At 39.0% G+C, this 19,499-nt stretch overlaps 1 protein-coding gene across 3 annotated transcripts in view; it reads left to right on the top strand.

Moving 5' to 3' along the window:
- Positions 1-19,499, top strand: part of NOX4 (NADPH oxidase 4) — a 114,918-nt gene that overhangs the window by 66,284 nt on the left and 29,135 nt on the right. For all 3 annotated transcript variants that reach the window (XR_008203062.1, XR_008203066.1, XM_052669876.1), the window contains exon 13: positions 394-475. Coding sequence is in view for 1 of the 3 variants with exons in the window: in XM_052669876.1 (XP_052525836.1) it covers positions 394-475 (82 nt within the window). In the remaining 2 variants the exon portion in view is untranslated. The remainder of the gene's footprint in view (positions 1-393; positions 476-19,499) is intronic.

The raw sequence follows: 19,499 nt of genomic DNA, 5'->3' as shown, positions 1-19,499 counted from the left end.
TTGGTGAATTCTTAGTTGTTCCTCCTTTGTGTTTAGACTGATCTCTTCAGTGCAGGGACAATTTCTTGCTGTGTATGATATGCAGAAGTCCTATATGCAGACCTCAGAAACTTCAGAGCATTATTGGAATTCAGCATTACATGGAAATAAAAAATCAAAACATTTTAAAATACTAGTAAAGGAGTTTACAGGAAAGAGTGATTTCTAGTCTTAGGAGTTTTGTCTGTGTGAATATATAGATTTATCTTCACTACAAACTTAGCTTGGCCCTTTGCTAATTATCAGTGCTGGAGAAGGGAATTCACTCGTATTACTGCTTGCTTACTGGTAGCCTGAACATAAAATGCAGAGTCACAGTCTGGGTTTGTTTTCTTTTTTTGTTTGTCCTGACAGAAAGATTTCGGGATTTACTGCTTCTACAGTCAAATCAAGATGCAGAGATTCTGCCCATCTTTCAGCAGAGGCGCTATCCCAAGTAAGTAACACTGTCTTGTCAGAGTTATAATCCTTACCTCTTTGCAGCTGAGGAGGGCAAGGCATTCATAGCACTTTTGGTGCAAAGTGCTAAGGCAGAGCTGTGCTAAGGCAGAGCCACACTTGCAATGAGATTTTCAGTCTTTCAGCAGTGTCAGGAAGAAGCAGACATTCTCTGCAAGCATGCCTAGCTGTCAGGGGGAGGTGGTGGCAGAGTGCAGACATTAAGCTGCCTGGATCAGTCTGGTGGAGCTTTGTTTCACTTGGCACTGAGTGTTGACATAGGCAGATGTTTTGTCAGGCTAATCCCCACTCTTCTCATCTGGGATTCCATCATTTGCAATGACAGATTCCCTTGGATTTTAACAGGCCCCCTCAGGAAGACTACAAGCTCTAGAAAATATTTTTTGCTGCCATTTTTTATAGATATACATGCAGGCAAAACAAAAAAAATTGTGTTGTGTGTTTTTTCATTGTGTAATTGTATTGATTCAGTCTCTTTCTCTTAAATGACATACTTGAATGAAACAATAAGCACTGCTTGCTATATTATTTTTAAAAAACTGCGAATTTCAATAAAGTTTTGGAAAAAAGCAATGACGGGGAAGGAAGAAGAAGAAATAGTCCTCACATTAATTGTGGCCACAGTGAGCCATGGAGGGAAGATTGTGTGGGATGAACAGAAGGAGGAAAAGGAAATATAAATATCTGGAGACAAGCCAGCAACAATGATGGAAATCAGCAAAATTATTCATTTCAATCATCATTATTTTAATCATTAACTGGTTCCTGTAATACGTAAGAAGCCAGTGGAGCTACTTGCTAAATACAGCTCTTAAAATCTTATAACTTTTTTTAAAACACACAGCAGATGGAGGAGCTGAGTGCTGTGAACTAGTCACCTCTTCACTGTAAATACTGGAAAATAAAAGCACTCAGGTGAATCCTTATTCCCAAAACAGTGAAACTTTTGCATTGACTTCAAGGGTGAAAGGATTCTATCCCCAATTCTATTTTTTGCATCACCTATTGTTATTGTTTTACTGGACTATCATGGAGGTACAATATATGAGACTCTGGGAGATACCTTAAGTTGTCTGCTCTGCTTGTTTCATTAGGACTTCCATGTATTATTACCTTGGTCTTTCACCTGTAGGAGCACTAGAATAGTAATTTTTCCATAGTAGTAAAAAGCTTTGTTTAGCTTAAATGTTTTCTCTCATGGTGTGGATGCTGTCAGACTGGCCAGAGAAGGAAGCTTATCCTCCTTACCTCTGTACAAATCATTCACAAGCTACCTGGCTTTCCATGTTCGTATGCAATTTATTGCTAATATTGTTGTCAAGTGCAGCAGACTAGCATTATCAAATCTGTGGGGGAATGAGTATCTGTTCTTCTCTGCTCAGTCCATGTTACAGCTCTTTCAAGATCATACATGGAGCTATTTGAACTTAAGTGGACCTGTAGATGAAATGATAAATGTTTTCAGCCATATTACTTGGGAAGATTGAGTGATTCCCATAGTGCAGAAAATGAGTCACACTTTGGCACTTGATTGAAAGAAAATTTTGCATATGTTGTTACAAACAGTAGATTTCTGCTTATAGCATCATTAATCCATGCATATTTGCTTGCTTGCTTACAGAAATTTATCGTGTATTTACAAGCTAGTTGAATACTGTTGACATGTCCTAATTTCCCTGGGGGTTCTTTTTCAAGTGAAATCCTTGTGTTCGGCAAGGTAGAAAACATGTTCATCTTCATGATATATTCTGTCTTATTCCCATTTCAGTGTGCTCATTTTTATTAAAAGATCAGTCAACAGAAATCAAGATAATTCACAGACACATCTCATAAATGAGTGTTCCTTGACTTCAGCTAAGCAGTCATCATTTGTACTATGTAAGGATCTGAGCAGTAAGGTCATTTTAATGTGACCTTATTGTGGAACACAGGATGAAACCTCAAACACTTATGAATAACCTAAAGATATGGAAGGTTAAAAATAGAAGAGCAATTACAATAATGTTTTAGATGAATAGCCTGAATGAACAAGGTTTAGGAGATAGAATGAGCAAAAGTTTGCACGTATTTGAGAGACATATACCAAAAGAAGGAGGTGGGAAAGGAAGGTGATCAGTATCATCCAGGATATTCAGAGTTACAGTAGAAATATTAAAGGCAAAATGAGCCAAGTATAATCCATCAGTTTCGAAAGAGGCAGAAGCTTTGTCTTCTGGGCTGACTTATGCTCTTGTTATATTAAGATCTGAACTCCATCTCATAAAACAGCATGTTAATTTTGAGTATGTGTTTGTTCTCCAAGATGTCTGTGCACTAGAATATCTGGAAGTACTTTTGTAGCATATACAAACACATTGTTCTGAATTTTTTAGGTAAATATGTCTGTTATACTTTGCAGTCTTGGTTGATGCAGGAAGAAATGTTAGATCTTTTGATGACCCTTGTGTTTGTCTGAATTTATTCTGCTGTTGATGACTAAATTGAATACCTGCTCTGACACATGAGGCAGGTTACAGAGGACCCAGAGCTTACGAAGATTCAAGCTTGAAAAAGCCACTTTGCACATCTCAGTGCTTCCTTGGCTTAGCTGTGTATGTCCACAACTAGCATGGCAACTTGAGCACTTGTTATCAGTGCAGCCCATGGGCTTAGATGGAGCACTACACCAGCACTTGCTTTTCATATCGAGCTTGCAGAGTGGGGGTTCAGCATCATCATGTGCTTCTTTCACATGACAGTGCAACTGTGTCTTGGGAAAACTGCAGTTATTAGGGAAGAGTTATGGAAGTATGTTCTCCCATAAATGCCTGCAGAGGAGTTTCATAATGAAACATACTGTACTACATAGGTTACTGAATTTGGGGGAGAAGTCCAGTCCAGGCAAGTCTTATCCATATCTCAAGTGAGCTTCAGAAGATGAAACTGGACATTACTGGACCCCTTGTTCACCTCATCAGGAAACTCTCCATCCACATTAAAATGTTTGGTGCAGAAAATCTGTTTCCTAGCTGACATGAAACCATTCCTGTCTGTGGAAAGTGACATTCTGAACACTGAAGAATAAACCTGCAACTGTGGGCAGCCAGGCAGGCAGGGTCTCATGTCAGCCTCCAAATGGTACCACCTGGGAAGATCCTCAGCCCTCAAACCAAATTGCTTGCAGCTTTCTCCTTCATTCCCTCACCTCCACGAGCCTGCAGTGGACCCTGAGGTGGGGCACACAAATGCAAACACAGTCAGGTGTATCAACAAGTTGAACTTGTTGCAGTGAGTCTTATCCTGACCAGTCACTTTGACAGCGAGCACTAAGACTCGTAAATCTCTTAAAGGACCTTTTAAAAATATCACTCTTCAGGTATTTCCACAGGAGTTTTCTTGAAGTTGAAATCAAGTTTGTACATTGCCTGTTTGCCTGCATAGCCCAGGAGTTTCATACTGTTTATCACATTAAATTACTCATAAAATGCAAAAAATGCTGCAGTACTAACACGGGCTGCAGAAGGTTGGGCTTGAAAATGTTGTAATGCCCATTAATCAGATCCAGCATGCGGCATTGAGCTTAGCCAGCAGTGTGTTCCTAAGTTACTGACTGGCACCAAGCTGATTTCCACTGTCAGATTGTGTTTGACCTTGATGTTAGCTGGTCTGTCAGAAGGGAAGAACAAAACACGAGGAGAAATGTTAGAAGTCTGAGAGTTAGGACTTAAGTTGGTGGGTTACAAGGGCAGGAGTGAGGCCAACGCTGCACAAAACTTCCAGTAATCTCCCAATATTTGAAAGAAGATTATAAAACAGGAAGAAATCCAACTTTTTACATGTTAGATAGTGACAGGACAAGTGAGAATGTCTTTAAACAAAAGGAGGGCGATTTAGATTAGATGTCGGGAAAGTTTTCCACTGAGAGGGCGGTGAGGTGCTGCCCAGAGCTGTGTGTGCCCCATCCTTGGAGGTTCTCAATGCCAGGCTGGATGGGGCCCTGGGCAGTCTGATGTCTTGCTCTAGTGGTCCGCATCCCAGCCCAGCCCACAGCACGGAGGTTGGAACTTGATGATCTTTGAGGTCCCTTTACAACCCAAGCCATTCTGTTATTCTGTGAAAACTCTGCTTGTGAGGAATGGGCCGCAAGTGCTGTTGGCGTTAAATCTTTTTAGCAAATTTGTCTTTTTTCTCAAAAGTGGCTTGAGATTGCAGATGCATTTTTTTTTTATTTTCAAGATGCTACCAAAGTCCTCAAATATGTGTGTGATTTTTTAGAGGAATTATTTGCTTTTTTTTTTTTTCCCCTTGGAAATATTCATTCTTATCTTCTGTGGGTTTGGTGGAAAAGTGATTGGATGATTCACCACTGTAAGATTTTAAGAACAGAAGGAGCTGTTATGTTCTACCTAATTTGAGTCCCTTCTTAACGTGAGCAATAGAGCATTGCCTGATAATCCCTGCAGCAAGGTTCAATCAGATCATAAATTTAGAAAGACATCTAATCTTCAAATTGAGACATTAAAACAGGAAAAATTGTAAACCTTTAGATCCACTTGCTTCAGTTGCTTCATGTATGTATAGCATGAATTTCTTTAGCATCAGTTTCCAATCTGCCATTTCATTGTACCATTGTCTGCCAAACAAGGAAGCTCTACAGAAAGTGATACCTCCGTATGAGTGGATAGAGGTCATTTAACAACACAACCTGCTCTTGAACAAATTAAATAGGCAAAACTTTGTTGCAGGGCAAAGTTCTATAACAGCTTATGCTCTCTTTTTAAAACTGTGCCATTATTTTTGTTTGTTGTTTTTTTGTTGTTGTTGTTGTTGTTGTTTTTTAAATTAAGAAACATGGAGAGGAATTTCTTTTATGCTCATATACAGAAATAGCAGTACTTCTTCATGGATAGTTGAAAAATGACTGAAGCAGAACACTGCATTAGTATTTAACTGAAATGACAAGATGCTGAACTTTGGAGGAAAAAAAAGAACTTAGAACCTAGAAGGTATAATAATATAAAAGAGTATTCCAAAAATATTTAATTTCCATCTGTCACAAACTTATAAGCCTTTCTTTGGCATATATTTTTCATAAATTAAGGTAGACTTGGTGTGCACGTACCAAAATACTGGTCATTTTCTTGTCACAAAAAACAAAATTCCAAACCCTTACCTTTATATATATGTAGGCTCAAATATATATCTTTGAAGGTCATCTTTGTTAAGGTGTTGAAATTTTTAGCTCAAGCAAAGCCAAATGATGTTATTCAATTCTCATCATGGAGCAGTCTAGACAAATAGGCGGCTGAAACTGAGTGCCCTGAACTGTTGTGCCATCTGGCTCCCAATCGCTACTCATTTTAATGATAATGGATCTGTGATGGATTCGTGCCAATTTACTACAGCCTGAGGCTGGAGCCAAGAAGCTTCTCAAATTTCATAAATACCCCAGAAATAAATGTTTTATCTTATTTGTAACTGTCTTGAGAATGTTTTTCCTTTTAGAGAGAAAAGTAATTTGCGGCTAACCAGAAAAAGCAACGAGTCCTGGCATGTGGCTCCTGGAGGTTACAGTGCATAAACATCATATATGTGGAGGTTCCCCTGCATCCCAGATTTACTACTCAGGAGTAGTCAGCAAGATCGTGTCCTAGAAACCCAGTTCAGTTCACATTAGAAGCAAAGGCAACATCTTCCTTGGTGTTTTGCAAGTATGACTTATGCCTTTGTCACTCACTCTTCATTATAAGGGAAGTTTTATTTAAAACTTTATTTGTTTAAAAAAAAGGAATCAAATTTAACAGTGATTTTCTAAAATTGGGTTTCTGTGAAGTGCTTTACAAAAGGTATTCTATGTTGTTACAGAAATAGAAATACACCAGAAATAGGAATCAGGTCTTCTGCTGTCTTTTCTGATTTGTGCCTTTGGCTCTTTGATATAAAATAGTATTCATCCTGTTTCCAGCTACAAAAACACATGGTCTGCCTATATTGCTGAAATCACATAGGAAGATACCAAGTGAAGGAGTTTTTCAGTAGTGCCCACACAAGCAGTACAGTGCTTTGTGTACTGTACTGAGTGCTCCAAGTGTGAAAACTTCTGTTTTAGAAGTGCTCCAAGATTTATTGCAAAATGCAGGCTGGAAGCTGTCTCACAGCAACACTGAGCCCTCAGTAAGTCTGAGTCTCAGGGAACTCAGAGCATTTAGATTGATTAAGTGATTAAAAAAAGATACCTGCTGAAGGAATCAGCGGTGACATTTAAATAAGCTCAACATGTTTATAAAGAAGAATGTTTTGGGGTGCTTTCTTAGTGGTTTATGGGGGTTTTTTTGGCTGTAACCTTTCACCCATTTTCCTTTTTTTACATTGTCCTTTCGACAGTATCATGTTATCCTGTACAGTTTGTTGTCCAGTGCAGAATTGAGTTGCATGAACACAAAATCTCCACTGTAAGAGAAGGATATTTTCTTGTAATTTGGGATTTTTACCAAATGGCACAAACAACAGTGACATCAGGATAAAGGCTGGTAGCTGTTTATAAAAACAAAAATTGTGTTGTAGAAGTAATCATGTCAATAAAAATGCAAATACTGGCTTGGTTTTCTTGAAACCAGAAGGAAAGAAGGAGGACTGTAATTCATTCTGTATGTTTGAGCTATGATCCTACAAAGAGAAATGTGGACATATCCACATAATATCAAGCAAGGACAGCTTGATATCTTGCAATATTTATAATGGTTCATTAAATTCAAATATGGGTCATCTATTCCTTGAGACAGAGGCTTTATTTGTTTATAGTATCAGTGCAATGCCCCAGTAAGTTCTAGTGCAACATAAAGACACTTTTGTTCTGTTTCCAAAGGCCTTGAGTTCCAAGTACCAAGAGTGTAGAGGCAGTGAGTCCCCTCAAAGTAGAAGGAAATTTTGCTGTTCAGATTTAACTTGAAATTGAAGAAACTTCGAAGAAGCAAGTACAGATCTTTCAGAAGTAGAGATGTGGGGAGAAACCTGTATCTTCTGAGAATTTGGTGGAGCAACATACATACAAAGTTGATGCTTTGTGGACATATATACTCTGAGTACTAAGCAATCTACATTTGAAGTTCAACTTAGCTCTGTTCATCACATCATAGCTGTGGCTCATTAGCAGGCATGGTCTGCTTTATGCAAAATATTGCAATGCTCCCAGTTGAGAAGGGAGAAGGATTGACTGAAAATAAAAGATTCCTAAACCTTTTAAAATACCTAGGAGATTGTTTCATTTAAACTGAATGGCAGAAGACGGAATGTTGCAACTGGTTTTCATTTTGCTGTTTGGGAGCATGAGCACAGTCCTTGATGAACCCTGTTGATTTAATTAATATCTGTCTGCCCTCTACTGAGCAGCAGTGCCAGACTATGTGAAATTAACTGTCACCAGATATCTGGAAGGAAGTTTTTTTTCTACGTCGCTCGAATAGAAAATATTAGTAGTTTGGTACAGAAAATACTAGTAGGCTTCTTTGATTCATTATGCAAGAGGGAGTTTCAGTGATCCCTTCTGGCCCCCTATCCAGTTTTATCAAAGTTTTAAATATAATGATTTACAGTAGTTGAAAAAAATTAGTTTCACAATTACCGTAGGTACAGAAATCCAGTCACTGGGCTCTTGAGGGAGAAAAACAAATGCAAACGTATCATGGTTGTTGACAGTAGTGACTTCCTCCTTAAGTCCATGAACAAAAGGAAAGATTCATTCATTCACTCCTATACACCTACCTGCACATTAGCAATTTAATTTGTGGCCTCTTGCTTTCAGCATGTGACCGCTGAAGCTGAGTTTCACATAGAACCTGTCAAGGAGCCAGCATCTTTTGTAGGTGCTTTGTTGGTCTTGGTGAGAAAGGAAAAGATGTGAATTCCAGTTACAACAAAGAAGTGAAAAGGAGAGAAAAGAAAGATGTGAATTCCAATTAGAATAAAGAGGACAATGGACAATATTATGCCCCTAAAGATGTTAAAGAAATTGGAAAGGAAAAAGGAGCTGCTTACTGTGTCTTCCTTTGTATTTCATGTAATTTTATATAAGATACAACAAAAACTGTATTTCCTGGTGTCTAAGGAGGGCAGAAAAGTGCTCTGTTCTGGCTCTTGCCCAAACAAGGTTTGAAGAAGCAGGAAAGCTATGAGATCAGAGTCTCAGCTGTACCACCAGTCCCCTTCAAACCACTTAATGCTTCAGAAAACAGAACACACTGGTGCTGCCCCAGAGGTAGCAGAGCAAGTATAAGCTCTGTAAGAGCAGAGGAGAACATCAATATTCAAGCCAAAAGAGATAGTTAAGCTTGCAGTTTTTCACAAAATTGACAGGGATGTATTTTTCTCGTCAGGACATGAGCCTAAATTTCAGTTTCATCAACCTATTGACAGTAAGCACTGATGGAGTGGTTCAGTTCTGAGTGCCAGGCTCCTTTATGTACATGAGATACTACACAATTATTTTTCATGCAGTATTGGACTTGAAGCTCTTGGTGCTAATCAGAAACAGAGAAGTGCCCATGTTGATCTGACAGCCATCCTGTATCTTCTCTGAGAAATGAATAGGAGCTCTGGGCTGTGGGATGTCTACCAGGCCACGCTGGACTGAGCATCGTCAAGTAAACACATACATCAAGCACACTTCATTGAGAAACGTGCTTCAGCTTTGAGGCTAGAACTTTGCTCAGAAGTCTCTCTCAAGTCTTAAAAACTGGCTGTGATATAGAATTCATTTCATCCCATAGTAAGTTATTGCAGCAGTTAATTATCTTCAGTCACTGGGACAGGAGTTGGCTCCTGGGAGATGGTGCCTAGTAGGCCAGTCTTGCCCAAAGGAAAATTCTTCTACATCCACGTCAAGTGGTTTGCAAGAAGCACAAGTGTTTTTGAGCAGCCAGACAGCCAGCAGCTGGAAAACATTGTTAGCAGCTGCAGAGCAGCAACAGCCCATGATATTAGCTGCCAAATCCGTTCTAAGTGTTGCCTAATCAGCTAGCTGAAGCTGCTTGTGACTAGTACTGGAGACTGAAGTAGATAAATCCTAACACAACAGCAACCTAAATACAAGATTTGTACAATTATTGCATAGGGAAGATAAATTGAGTGATACTCAGAGATCCTGGTGGCTGTTTTCTAATGAAAAAAGTGTGTGGGTTATAGATTTGACAGAAAATTACTAATGTAAGTGTCTGCAGCTGAAGTGAGGCATTGCATGTGCTGAGTGAGGTGCCTCACAGTGCTTCTTCCTTAGTATCATAAATGTAATGACATTTTTTCTCCCCTCAAAGCAGTGGCAAAAGCTGAGTTATAGGCACAAACTGGAAAGAAGAGATACTGAGATCATTTATTTTAAAGCCTAATAGTTTTCATGTAGCACTTTATGTGTTAATTATCCATTGCTGTCACGGTATCTGTAATATGAAATTTAAATTAAGTTTGTGCATGGTAGAAAATAATTTAAAGCCAAACTCCACAAGGAAGTTTCCTCATTCCTCCGAGAACCTTTCGAAAGCAAAATTGCTTCATGCTCCAAAAAATACATGGGAATAGGGTCAGTCCTGCTGCCCTAACTCTGATTCAACATTTTGGAGACTGTAACCTGTCCTACAGCCTGTACAGTGTAAGTGCTCTCTCTATGTCCTGTCTGGTTCATAAAATACTCAATTGCCTAAGTGAGGCCAAATATCTGAGTGCTTCTCAGCACTGGCCTCTTGCTTTCATAAGGCACAGTGCCTCATGATGTTTTGTCATGATGTAATAGCTGTGTATTTCCCTTCACTGTTTACCATATTTCTAAGGCATAAAATAACTTCTAGATATACTTGGCACTGGAGGGGCTGCATCTTGAGATCTGTGTTCAGTTTTGGACCATTAATACAAGAAAGACATCGAGGCCTGGGTGTGTGTCCAGACAAGGGCAGTGAATCTATGAGGGGTCTGGAGCACTAGACTTAAGGGGAGCAGATGAGGGAACCGGGATTGTTCAGTCTGGAGAAGAGGAGGCTCAGGGGAGACCTTATTGCTTTTCAGAACTCCTTGAAGGACAGTTTTGGTGGGGTGGGGATCAGCCTCTTCTCCCAGGTAACAGTGATAGGATGAGAAAAAATGACCTTAAGTTGCACCACAAGAGGTTCAGGTTGGATATCAGGAAAAATTTCTTCTCAGAAAGAATGGTTAGATGCTGGAATGGGCTGCCCAGAAAGGTGGTGGGATCATCATCCCTGGAGATGTTAAAAAAAATGTGAACACTGTGCCACATGTGGCACTGAGGGATGTGGTTGGTGGGCATGGTGGTGATGGTGATCTTAGGGGACTTTTCCAGCCTTAACGAGTCTGTGATTCTATAGTGTTGTTTTCTTAGATTGGAATGTTTACGATGTAATTTCATCCTGTTTTAGATAAATCGCCATTAAAAATTGAATGTCTTAATTATACTGCTGCCACTTCGCTAAGGTATTTCTGAAGTTCTTTCAAATAGGCTGAATTGTCCTTTTTTACATGGGCAGGTGAACAGCATTGGAAATGTGACCATTTATTTGCAGAGTCATCTTCAAAATGAGGGTACTTACAACAGAAATCTCAAAAGACTTTGAAACTATTTGTCATATTTTCTGTGTGTGTGTGTGGGCCATACTGTGCTTTAACTCGGATGAGACAAGTCATGTGCATGTAATTTCATCATGTGAAGGAGTCATAAACTGCTATTCCGGGCATTTGGGCACTGTAAAGATGAAACTGTGATCTTAAGAATGTATCAAGAGTATCTCCTACTACTGCAATGTTTTCAAAGTGAGTTTTCTGCTAATCATTTCATCAGTAGGAGTTTGAAGTGTATTGGAGAGATCTCACTCATTTTGCTCAAATCTAGGAAATAAACACTTCATTCAAGCTGATACATGACCACATCTGTGAGAGTTGTGAACCAAACTCAAGCTCTCCATAAAAATTCAGAATAAGCTGGAAGAAAGGCTACAATGTGCCCAAAACATTTAGTTAAGGGATTCTGTAGACAATTCAGTGGCTGTGCCAGTGTTTCTGAGTGGGAAGGGCAGGTGCTGCTGTACTGAAAGATCATGGCTGATCTGGGGATGTAAAAATCACTGGTTACATGTTCCACTTACATTCAAGTGAAATACTGTACTGTTTTCCCTCCAGAAGGAGAAAACTTTTGGTGAAAGACAGTCATTACATTCTTGCTTATCTATCAGCCCTGCTTTGTGCCAAAGAGAGGCCAGGGAATTTTGCTTCAGCTCACATGTGTCAGAATTGCTGATGAACTTAAGAAAAAGCTGTGTATTTGAATTTGATGTCTGAAGGGCTTGAAAGGAAGTGGAATGCTGCTGGAAATTGTGTGATCTGAGTGGGAGGAGGAAGGGAGAGAAGGGAGAAAGGAGAGACAGATGCAGCTTTCTATTTTGCATGCAGTCCACACGTTACATGAAGAAAGGCACCTTAATTCAAACGAACAGGTTTACCTTATGGGATCAGCAGAACAGAATTTAATGAGCTTGCTCAGCTTTATAAGGTTCTAATTGTAATGAGAGCTTGCAGGCACTTATGTGACAGGCAAGAGGTGCTGATACACACTGACAACATGAGATCCTTCTGTCTTCTGTCGGGGTTGAGGGTTTAAGGAATGTCTGGCTAATTTATTTGCTGAGCTCTATATTCCCTGGAGAAAATAGGCTGAGCCTGGTGTCCCCAAGGCTTCTCTCATCCAGGGAGCCATTAGCGTGCACTTGAGCATCTCCTTCCAAGCTGTAAATTGCAGCGGAAGGACTGTCCCCAAGGGCTTAGCCCCTGCTTCCCTCTTTCAGAGTCAGCAGAAGAGGCACTTCTGAGGTGAGAAACTCTTTCACTGCCCCATTTGCAGCAGCAATTTCCTTTTTGAATGTGCAGCTTGTTTTGTTCTGTTTTTAACAATATGCATTTTATTTTCATATGATCAAATAATGGGAACCAGCTCTATAGTAGTTAATAGTACACTTTTCTTGGTGTAGAATTGCAGCTGTCTTACTTTAAGAGACGGATGTAAACGGTGGTTACCAAAATTTGGACTGCCTTTCTGAAGTCATTTGATAGCAAAACAGAGCAGGTTGGCTGCAAGTAACTCTAAGAAGTATCACTAGACCTTAAGAAATCTATTCCTTTCTTCATTGCCTGTGCAAGCAATACATGGACAGATGAACCCCATTCCTTGGATTAACTTTGTCTGTTATTAATTATTTAGCCCTGCACTCAGATTCTGGCACTAGTGAATAACATCTGCACAGAGTGGAAATACTTTGGCAATTAAAAGCCAATTAAATTTGACTTGTTTCCCTCTTCTATCCATCTTATGATGTCAAAAGTGGAGACTTACGACTGAAATATTTAACATCTATTTTAAAAAAGGGTTTCATTTTTGTAAGATGAGGGTCTGTTTTTCTCTGCACCAAAGGTGGCTTCATGGATGATACTTCAAAGGACATCATCCATAACAACTATAAACAGAAGGAAAAAAAAAAGAAAAGTGCTTTTAAATTATGTGTGGTTTCATTATCATTGGGTCACTAGTGGTTAAAAAAAGCCCTGTTCAGTCAAGTGCCATGTAAGATCAACCAAAATGATGAAACAGAATTCACAGGGAAATTACAGGACTGAAGCTTTTATCTGAAGTCATTTTTATCCTTTCTTTCACGTTTGGCTTGCTGAGAGTTCTCCAATGAGATATGAAGCTATCAGTTTAAGCCGTGTATCTGAGAGGCCCGCAGATAACACTGTCACTAGAGAAAATATAAAACAAGGGAATTCTAGAAACAGTCCTTTTTGTGTTGTTGCCCTCCCTTTCATTTACTTATTAAATAGTGTCATCTATATACTGATAAGGTTTATGGCTGTAAGAGATATTTCTCCAGGCCTCTCAGCCTTTTAATGAGGTCATTGTTGCAGTGCTTTGCAGTGTTGGAGAAACAAACAGAATTATTCCTGTGTATAAATTAAATACTTTCACACAGTGTCAAACTGAAATGCCTGTGTTTTCCTGGGGAAGGTATGGCAGAGAACTAGATTCATCTGGGGTCTTTAAGTCCCAGCACAGCACTTGAGCTTCCACATTCATCCTTTCTTTTTGTGCTCTTTGTAAAGTTCTTGCTAAGGGGGAAAGAGTAATTTTTAATTTGGATCCTTTGCACACTTCCGCAGCAGATAGAGCAGCAACAGCATTAGAAATATGTGATGGTTTAACAAATGGTTGGTGAATGCAGCCATGAGGAAAAACATAAATGCAATTTCAGAATCTCTGTATTCATCTGCCAGCCTGATTTTTACTTTATGGTTTGTTAAAATCACAACTGCTTAGGAAGCCCTTAAGCAGAAAGAAAGTGGTATGCAAAACACTTAGAGTGCTGATCTCAGCTGATAGATACAGAATGGGCTGGGCAAAGAATGACTGGGTAGATACACAGAACCTAGAGCACTGGGATTTAACCTATTGTGTACTTCCTATGTCCTGCTCTGCTTACTTGCAAATGTAAGTACTGTACCAGGAAAAATAGTAAAAAGTAGGCTTGGACAGAATCGATAGTCTGTATCTGCTTGATAGTATCTCTCAATTCTGCAGAATAAAATCCTAGAGTCATAGGATTCAGTAGCATTTTTGCTACATTTTTGTCCTTGAACCAAACTGTTTTGCAGCTGGACGTGATGGTCTTGAAGGTCTTCTCCAACCTGAGCAATTCCATGATGCTATGATTCTATCTTTTCATAGAGAGTTTATCAAATTATTGTCTGAATAAGAATCTTAGAATCGTTTGAGTTGGAAAGGACCTTTAAACGACATCTAGGCCCAATTCCCCTGCAATGAACAGGACACCTAGAGCTAGTTAATTTGCTCAGACCCCTGTCCAGCCTGACCTTGAATATCTCATGGGATGGGGCATCCACCACCTCTCTAGGCAAAATACTGCAGAATACTGCATAGTATATTAAAATGAAGAGAAAAAAAAAAAAAAAATCACTATCAGGTAGAAACCAGTGAATAATTTTTAAGCAGACAATTTATAATGGAGTGAGGTATCAAATATGCAGCAATTCATCTTGAGACTTGTTGTTTTTAATATCTTAAGTAATGACTGACAAGGAGGAAGCTAAACTCCAAGTTAATTAAGTGCTCAGATGGTATTGGGACAGGGAAGGTAGTACAGTGCAGAGCAGATGGATTGAAGCTTCTGAATGATCAGGCAAATTTCAGGAGGTGTGCTGAAGTAAAGTAAGAATGAATCAGATATCTATTAAATTAAGCTCATGGAAGTTGAGAAAATGTTGCTGCTTTATTACACCAAAATGAAGAGCATAGCTGCAGAATTGAATGACATTCTGGAAATGACAGTGGATCAGGGAGACTGTATTAAAAGTCAGGACTACTTCTGTTCCTCTCAGACCCATCAAAACTGGCATTTGAGGTCAGACCTGGGGCGCAGTTCTGTGATCTGCATTTTACAATAACAACATGACAGGGATAAGCTTAACCAGCGCAGAGCTCCAGGACGCTGATTTTATGCAAGAAGTCTCACAAATCAGATTTTCTGTGTGTCTCCTGAGTGACAAGACCTGTGACACGCTGTGATTTCTCTGTATATTCACAGAATTTCACAGCTCCTGGTCAGTAGAAACTGCACTTGGACCTACAGCAAAAGCCTCAGGGTACTTTCCTCTTAGACTCTGAATCTGTGCCAGATCTGCAGTGATGTCCCGCCTCTGCTCTTGCCATTTCATGGCAGTGCCCTATAGCAGTGTTTTGCAAACAGCAGGTTACAACCTTCACTATATTTACAAAAAGCAAGAGTGGGGCAGACTATGAGAGACAAAAGAGACAAAAGCTCTATTTGAAGTGCCTAGAGTGAGTTTAAACACGGTCCTTCCACTCTTCCTCTTGCAAATTCTCCTGCTCATCTGTCTTGGTTGGAGTCATCTTTTCTCTCTCATCTTTTAATAGAATTTCATAGAAATGCTAACAATAAGATTCTCTTTGTTATCATGTACCCTCTTATAGTACACAGAAAGATAAGAGTACAAAGAAATATCAAAATTAAAGGGATTAAAAATGCTTCGTTTTTGATTAACCCAAGAGACCAGAGGGTGGTACAGGCGCGTCTTTGTATGTTTGGAAAGGTAATAATGATGACACTACCAGCTATGAATAATTATGCCATTATATAGAGCCTTGGCAGGGCTGAAATTGGAATACTGCAGACAATAATGGGCCATTCACTTTAAACAGAACTCAAAATGAGAAGTTGGAGCCTGTTCAGAGAAAAACAATGAAGAGGTCAAGATGTTCAGGGCTGGATTGAGCTCATCTGTGATGTAATGCTGTATATGCTCCAGTAGCTTGATAAGCTTCTGCTTGTGAGTCTGTATATAGATTCATCTATAGGCTTATACTGACTTCAGAAATTCCTTCTGCATGCAGTGATCTCATCCTTAATCTTCTATTTTATTGTGTCTGTGTGTGTGTGGTTCACTCTAGCTTCTGACAGGTGTTCCTTCTTTCTGTTTAGCTTACCCAGTTCTCTATGTTACTTTCCAGATAAGAAGCTGCTTATCTAAGGAAATGAGCTTGTCTATCACTGAACATCTGGAAGCCATTTGAAGTTGCTTTCTCAGAATTTTGCAGACCTCTTTTCTCTACAGTCAGAGCAATATTTAGAAAACTTCTTTGTAGGCTTTCTGACAGAAAGCATCTCTGTTCAACCAGATGTGCTTTACATACTCCCAAACCAGTAATCATTTTCTTCGTGCTTCATCCCTGATCACAGCAGTGAGTTGGAAGCGAATGATCTTCAAGGTCCCTTCCAACCCATTCTATGATTCTCTGTAGCTCCCTTGAAGGAAACCTACTCCAATAGGGACATTAACAGTCCTGTTTAGGATATAAGGCTCACAGAGAATATCTTTCCTTAAAAGAAGTGCAGTTGTGAGAGACTTCCTTACAAATGGGGTTTTCCAGAGAACAGATAGCCTTATGACTGAAGTAAATTGCTTTGCTTACTCACTGTACACCAAAGACAGAAAAGAGGGAGCAGCAGCAGCACGTGGCATTTTTTCTCTGGGGGATATTGTATTTCTGCTCAGTTCTGCTATATACCGACGATTCCATTTTATTCCAGGACTGTCTGCTTCATTCTGACTGCAGAATTTGTTGCATGATTTATTCTTCTTCATTTTGTTCTCCTTCCTGCTGTCACTTTTAATTCGTTATGTCTACTCAGTGCAGCCCAGAGAGCCTAAGTGGGCTGCTTTTGAATGGATTGGGATCTGCCTGGCCTTGTCTTTGGATTGATCTGCTCACAGCTCTGTCCACCAGCACTCTGGCCAGCTTCTTCTCGCCTTTTGTTTCTGTATCTTCATGTGTAGGGCTTCAGGTTCTGCTTGTCATCTTTGGGATTTGACAGTCAACTTTTCTTTCCTCAGGCCTAAGGTGCATTGAAGCTTTGCTAGAAAAGACTACCAGCAGTGTGGATGTCCTCTTAAAGTGATTTTCCCCCCCAGTCTACTCTGTCATGTAAAGTAGTTTAACCTTTGATACAATATGCGCTTCTTATATATATATTTGTGTGTGTTTGTGTAAGTGCAAAGCAGCTTTCATGAGAGGCTACTACATCTCTTGTATATACTGTCAGGCTATCTTGAGCCCTAAACTCTAATGGAAATATTTGTCTACTTTCCTTTTTTTTTTTTTTTTAATAGTAAATTGAAAATACCTGAACACTGGCTGAGGGGAGTGTGGTTTATCAAGGGAGGAAAAGGGCTTAGTGCTAATGTCATCACTCCTTGTGAGAAGGATCCGTGCACTCTACTAGATGGCATCTCTGAAGCGGCCACCAAAGCCAACAGTATAGTCAAGAAAAAACTTCCTCTAACTATTACAATAGACAGAAAGTCAAATATTGAAGTTAATTACTTTGAATCAGAAATACTTTTTGCAGTGAGATGGGCAGGTAACTGCAATGATGGCATTGAGTGAGTTGTGGAGAAACCTGGCTGATATGTTCAGCCTGGCTGAGGATATTGATCTGAAGCAGCATCTTATCACTTAATGATACAACAAAGTAAATTTTCAAAAGGCAAGTTAAAAATGGGTGGTGCGGCCACTACAAATACTCTTCTTTTAATTTTACTTCATTATCTGGAACAGAATTGGTAGGAGACAATTTTCAGAAAGGCAGGGCGCCTCACCGAAGTTATTGTCATTATTAAGGAAATAAGTGGCAAATTGGATTTCTTCTTGTAATAAAATTAAATCATTTGTGATCTTTAATCAAAGGAATACTTTTTGGAAACATTGTATAAAAATGACAGTTAAAAAGGCTGCCATGGAGGAGAATTAATGTAACATTAATTGAAAGTATTGAACCAAGAATTTGGTACAGAAAGTACATGTACTTCTTTGAGAGAACAAAGTTGTTTGAATATATAATTATATTTGATTGCAATTTTCATACTGATTTTACAGACCTTTTAATGAGGTAAGTGATGGTCTAAACTGATACTTCTGTGATAGTCAGCAAGGAGCGATAAGAAATACAGGCTACTCGTAAATATTTTGGGGCAATTTTTAGGCAGCTTTATTCACTTTTTAATGAAAAAGTACTTGGTCTGAGGGAAGGCAGTATTAAATTGCAGTTTGCCTTCAGATTGCCATAGAAGTCCTGAAGAAGAAAGAGCTGTACGTGCCAGGATGTCTGTCAGTAATGTGTCTGTTTTCTGTTGCCTTCAGTGGAAGTTTTGTTTCTGTGCTTCTTTGAAAATTTCATTCATTGTTACCAAGTTTTTCCCCTTCATCCATCTTCCTCAATTCTGTGATAAATGTCCGGCTCCCCATTGGTACTTGAACAGCTGTCACTGCTCTTTAGCTCCAGCCTGCTCCAGTGAGAGTCTCCTTGAACCTGCACTGTGTCTCAGAAAACCATGAATCTTGGTTCAAGGTTTGCAGAGTGAACTTTGTTCATTAAAGTTGCTCTTCTGTTTTCTTACCTTAGTCATCCTGCCTTCAACATACTATATTTTTCTATGTTGTACAAATACGAAATTATTCTCCAGTCATTCCTGGGCCTTGAGGGTATAAGCTGAACAACAGTTGATTTTGTTATACCCAACCAAAGAGAAATAAATGAAACTGAGTGGTTTAAAATCCAGTGGCTTTACTAAAACTTGGAAGAAAAAAAAATGGCCATGTTACTATGAGAAGAAAATCTAATGACAGTTGATTCTTTGTGGTTTAAAGGCATAGACTTTGTCAAAATTTGGTGTTGCGCCAACAGCTAAAAGAAGGAATTTCTATAAAAGAGAAAAGGAAACTCCTACAAGCTCTAACATGCAATTTAAATAATACGATGTTAAAAAGAAAAAATAATGTATGCAATCAATCAGAAATGAACCTCAAGATGTTTTAAAAAAGATGATGCCTAATGAAATCTGAATTCAAATAATATGCAGTCTTGTGCAAAGTAATATATAAAGTTAATTGAACCCACTGGGTTTTAGAAGGTTGTTTGTCTAAAGGACTGCTGTTTTCAGCAATGAAAACATCATCCTTCACAGTGTCAGATGATCACATGAGAATCTCTGATCTCACATGCCAGATGTCACATTTTCTTACCCTTAGAAGCTGCAAAAGGCTTCATACTTTTGGATATCCATGTAAACGAAGGATGATAAACTTATATACTTTGTTCAGTGTTGGTTCTTCAGCTTTAAAAGGATATTGGTACTGAAATTCTCTCAATAATCACAAATGTTTTGGAAGCGTAATGTCAGAGTGTGTGCTTTATTGAAGTTTAAATGATGTGAAGCGTCATATATTGATTTCAAAAGATGAAGCATCTCTGTGGATTTTTGCTGCAGAAAATGGTTGAAAAACACTGATTATAGTGTCTTTGAAAAGTAAAGGAGTGTAATTTGTTGTATCTAGGTTTTTACTGAAAACTGCAAATTGAACCCTTGGCTCTAAGTATGTCTAA

Source organism: Tympanuchus pallidicinctus, unplaced genomic scaffold, assembly GCF_026119805.1.
Source record: "Tympanuchus pallidicinctus isolate F22 unplaced genomic scaffold, pur_lepc_1.0 scaffold11, whole genome shotgun sequence".
NCBI classification, from domain to species: Eukaryota; Metazoa; Chordata; class Aves; order Galliformes; family Phasianidae; genus Tympanuchus; species Tympanuchus pallidicinctus.
Note: the sequence above shows the minus strand (reverse complement) of the source record. Positions and strands in the feature narration are given on the sequence as shown.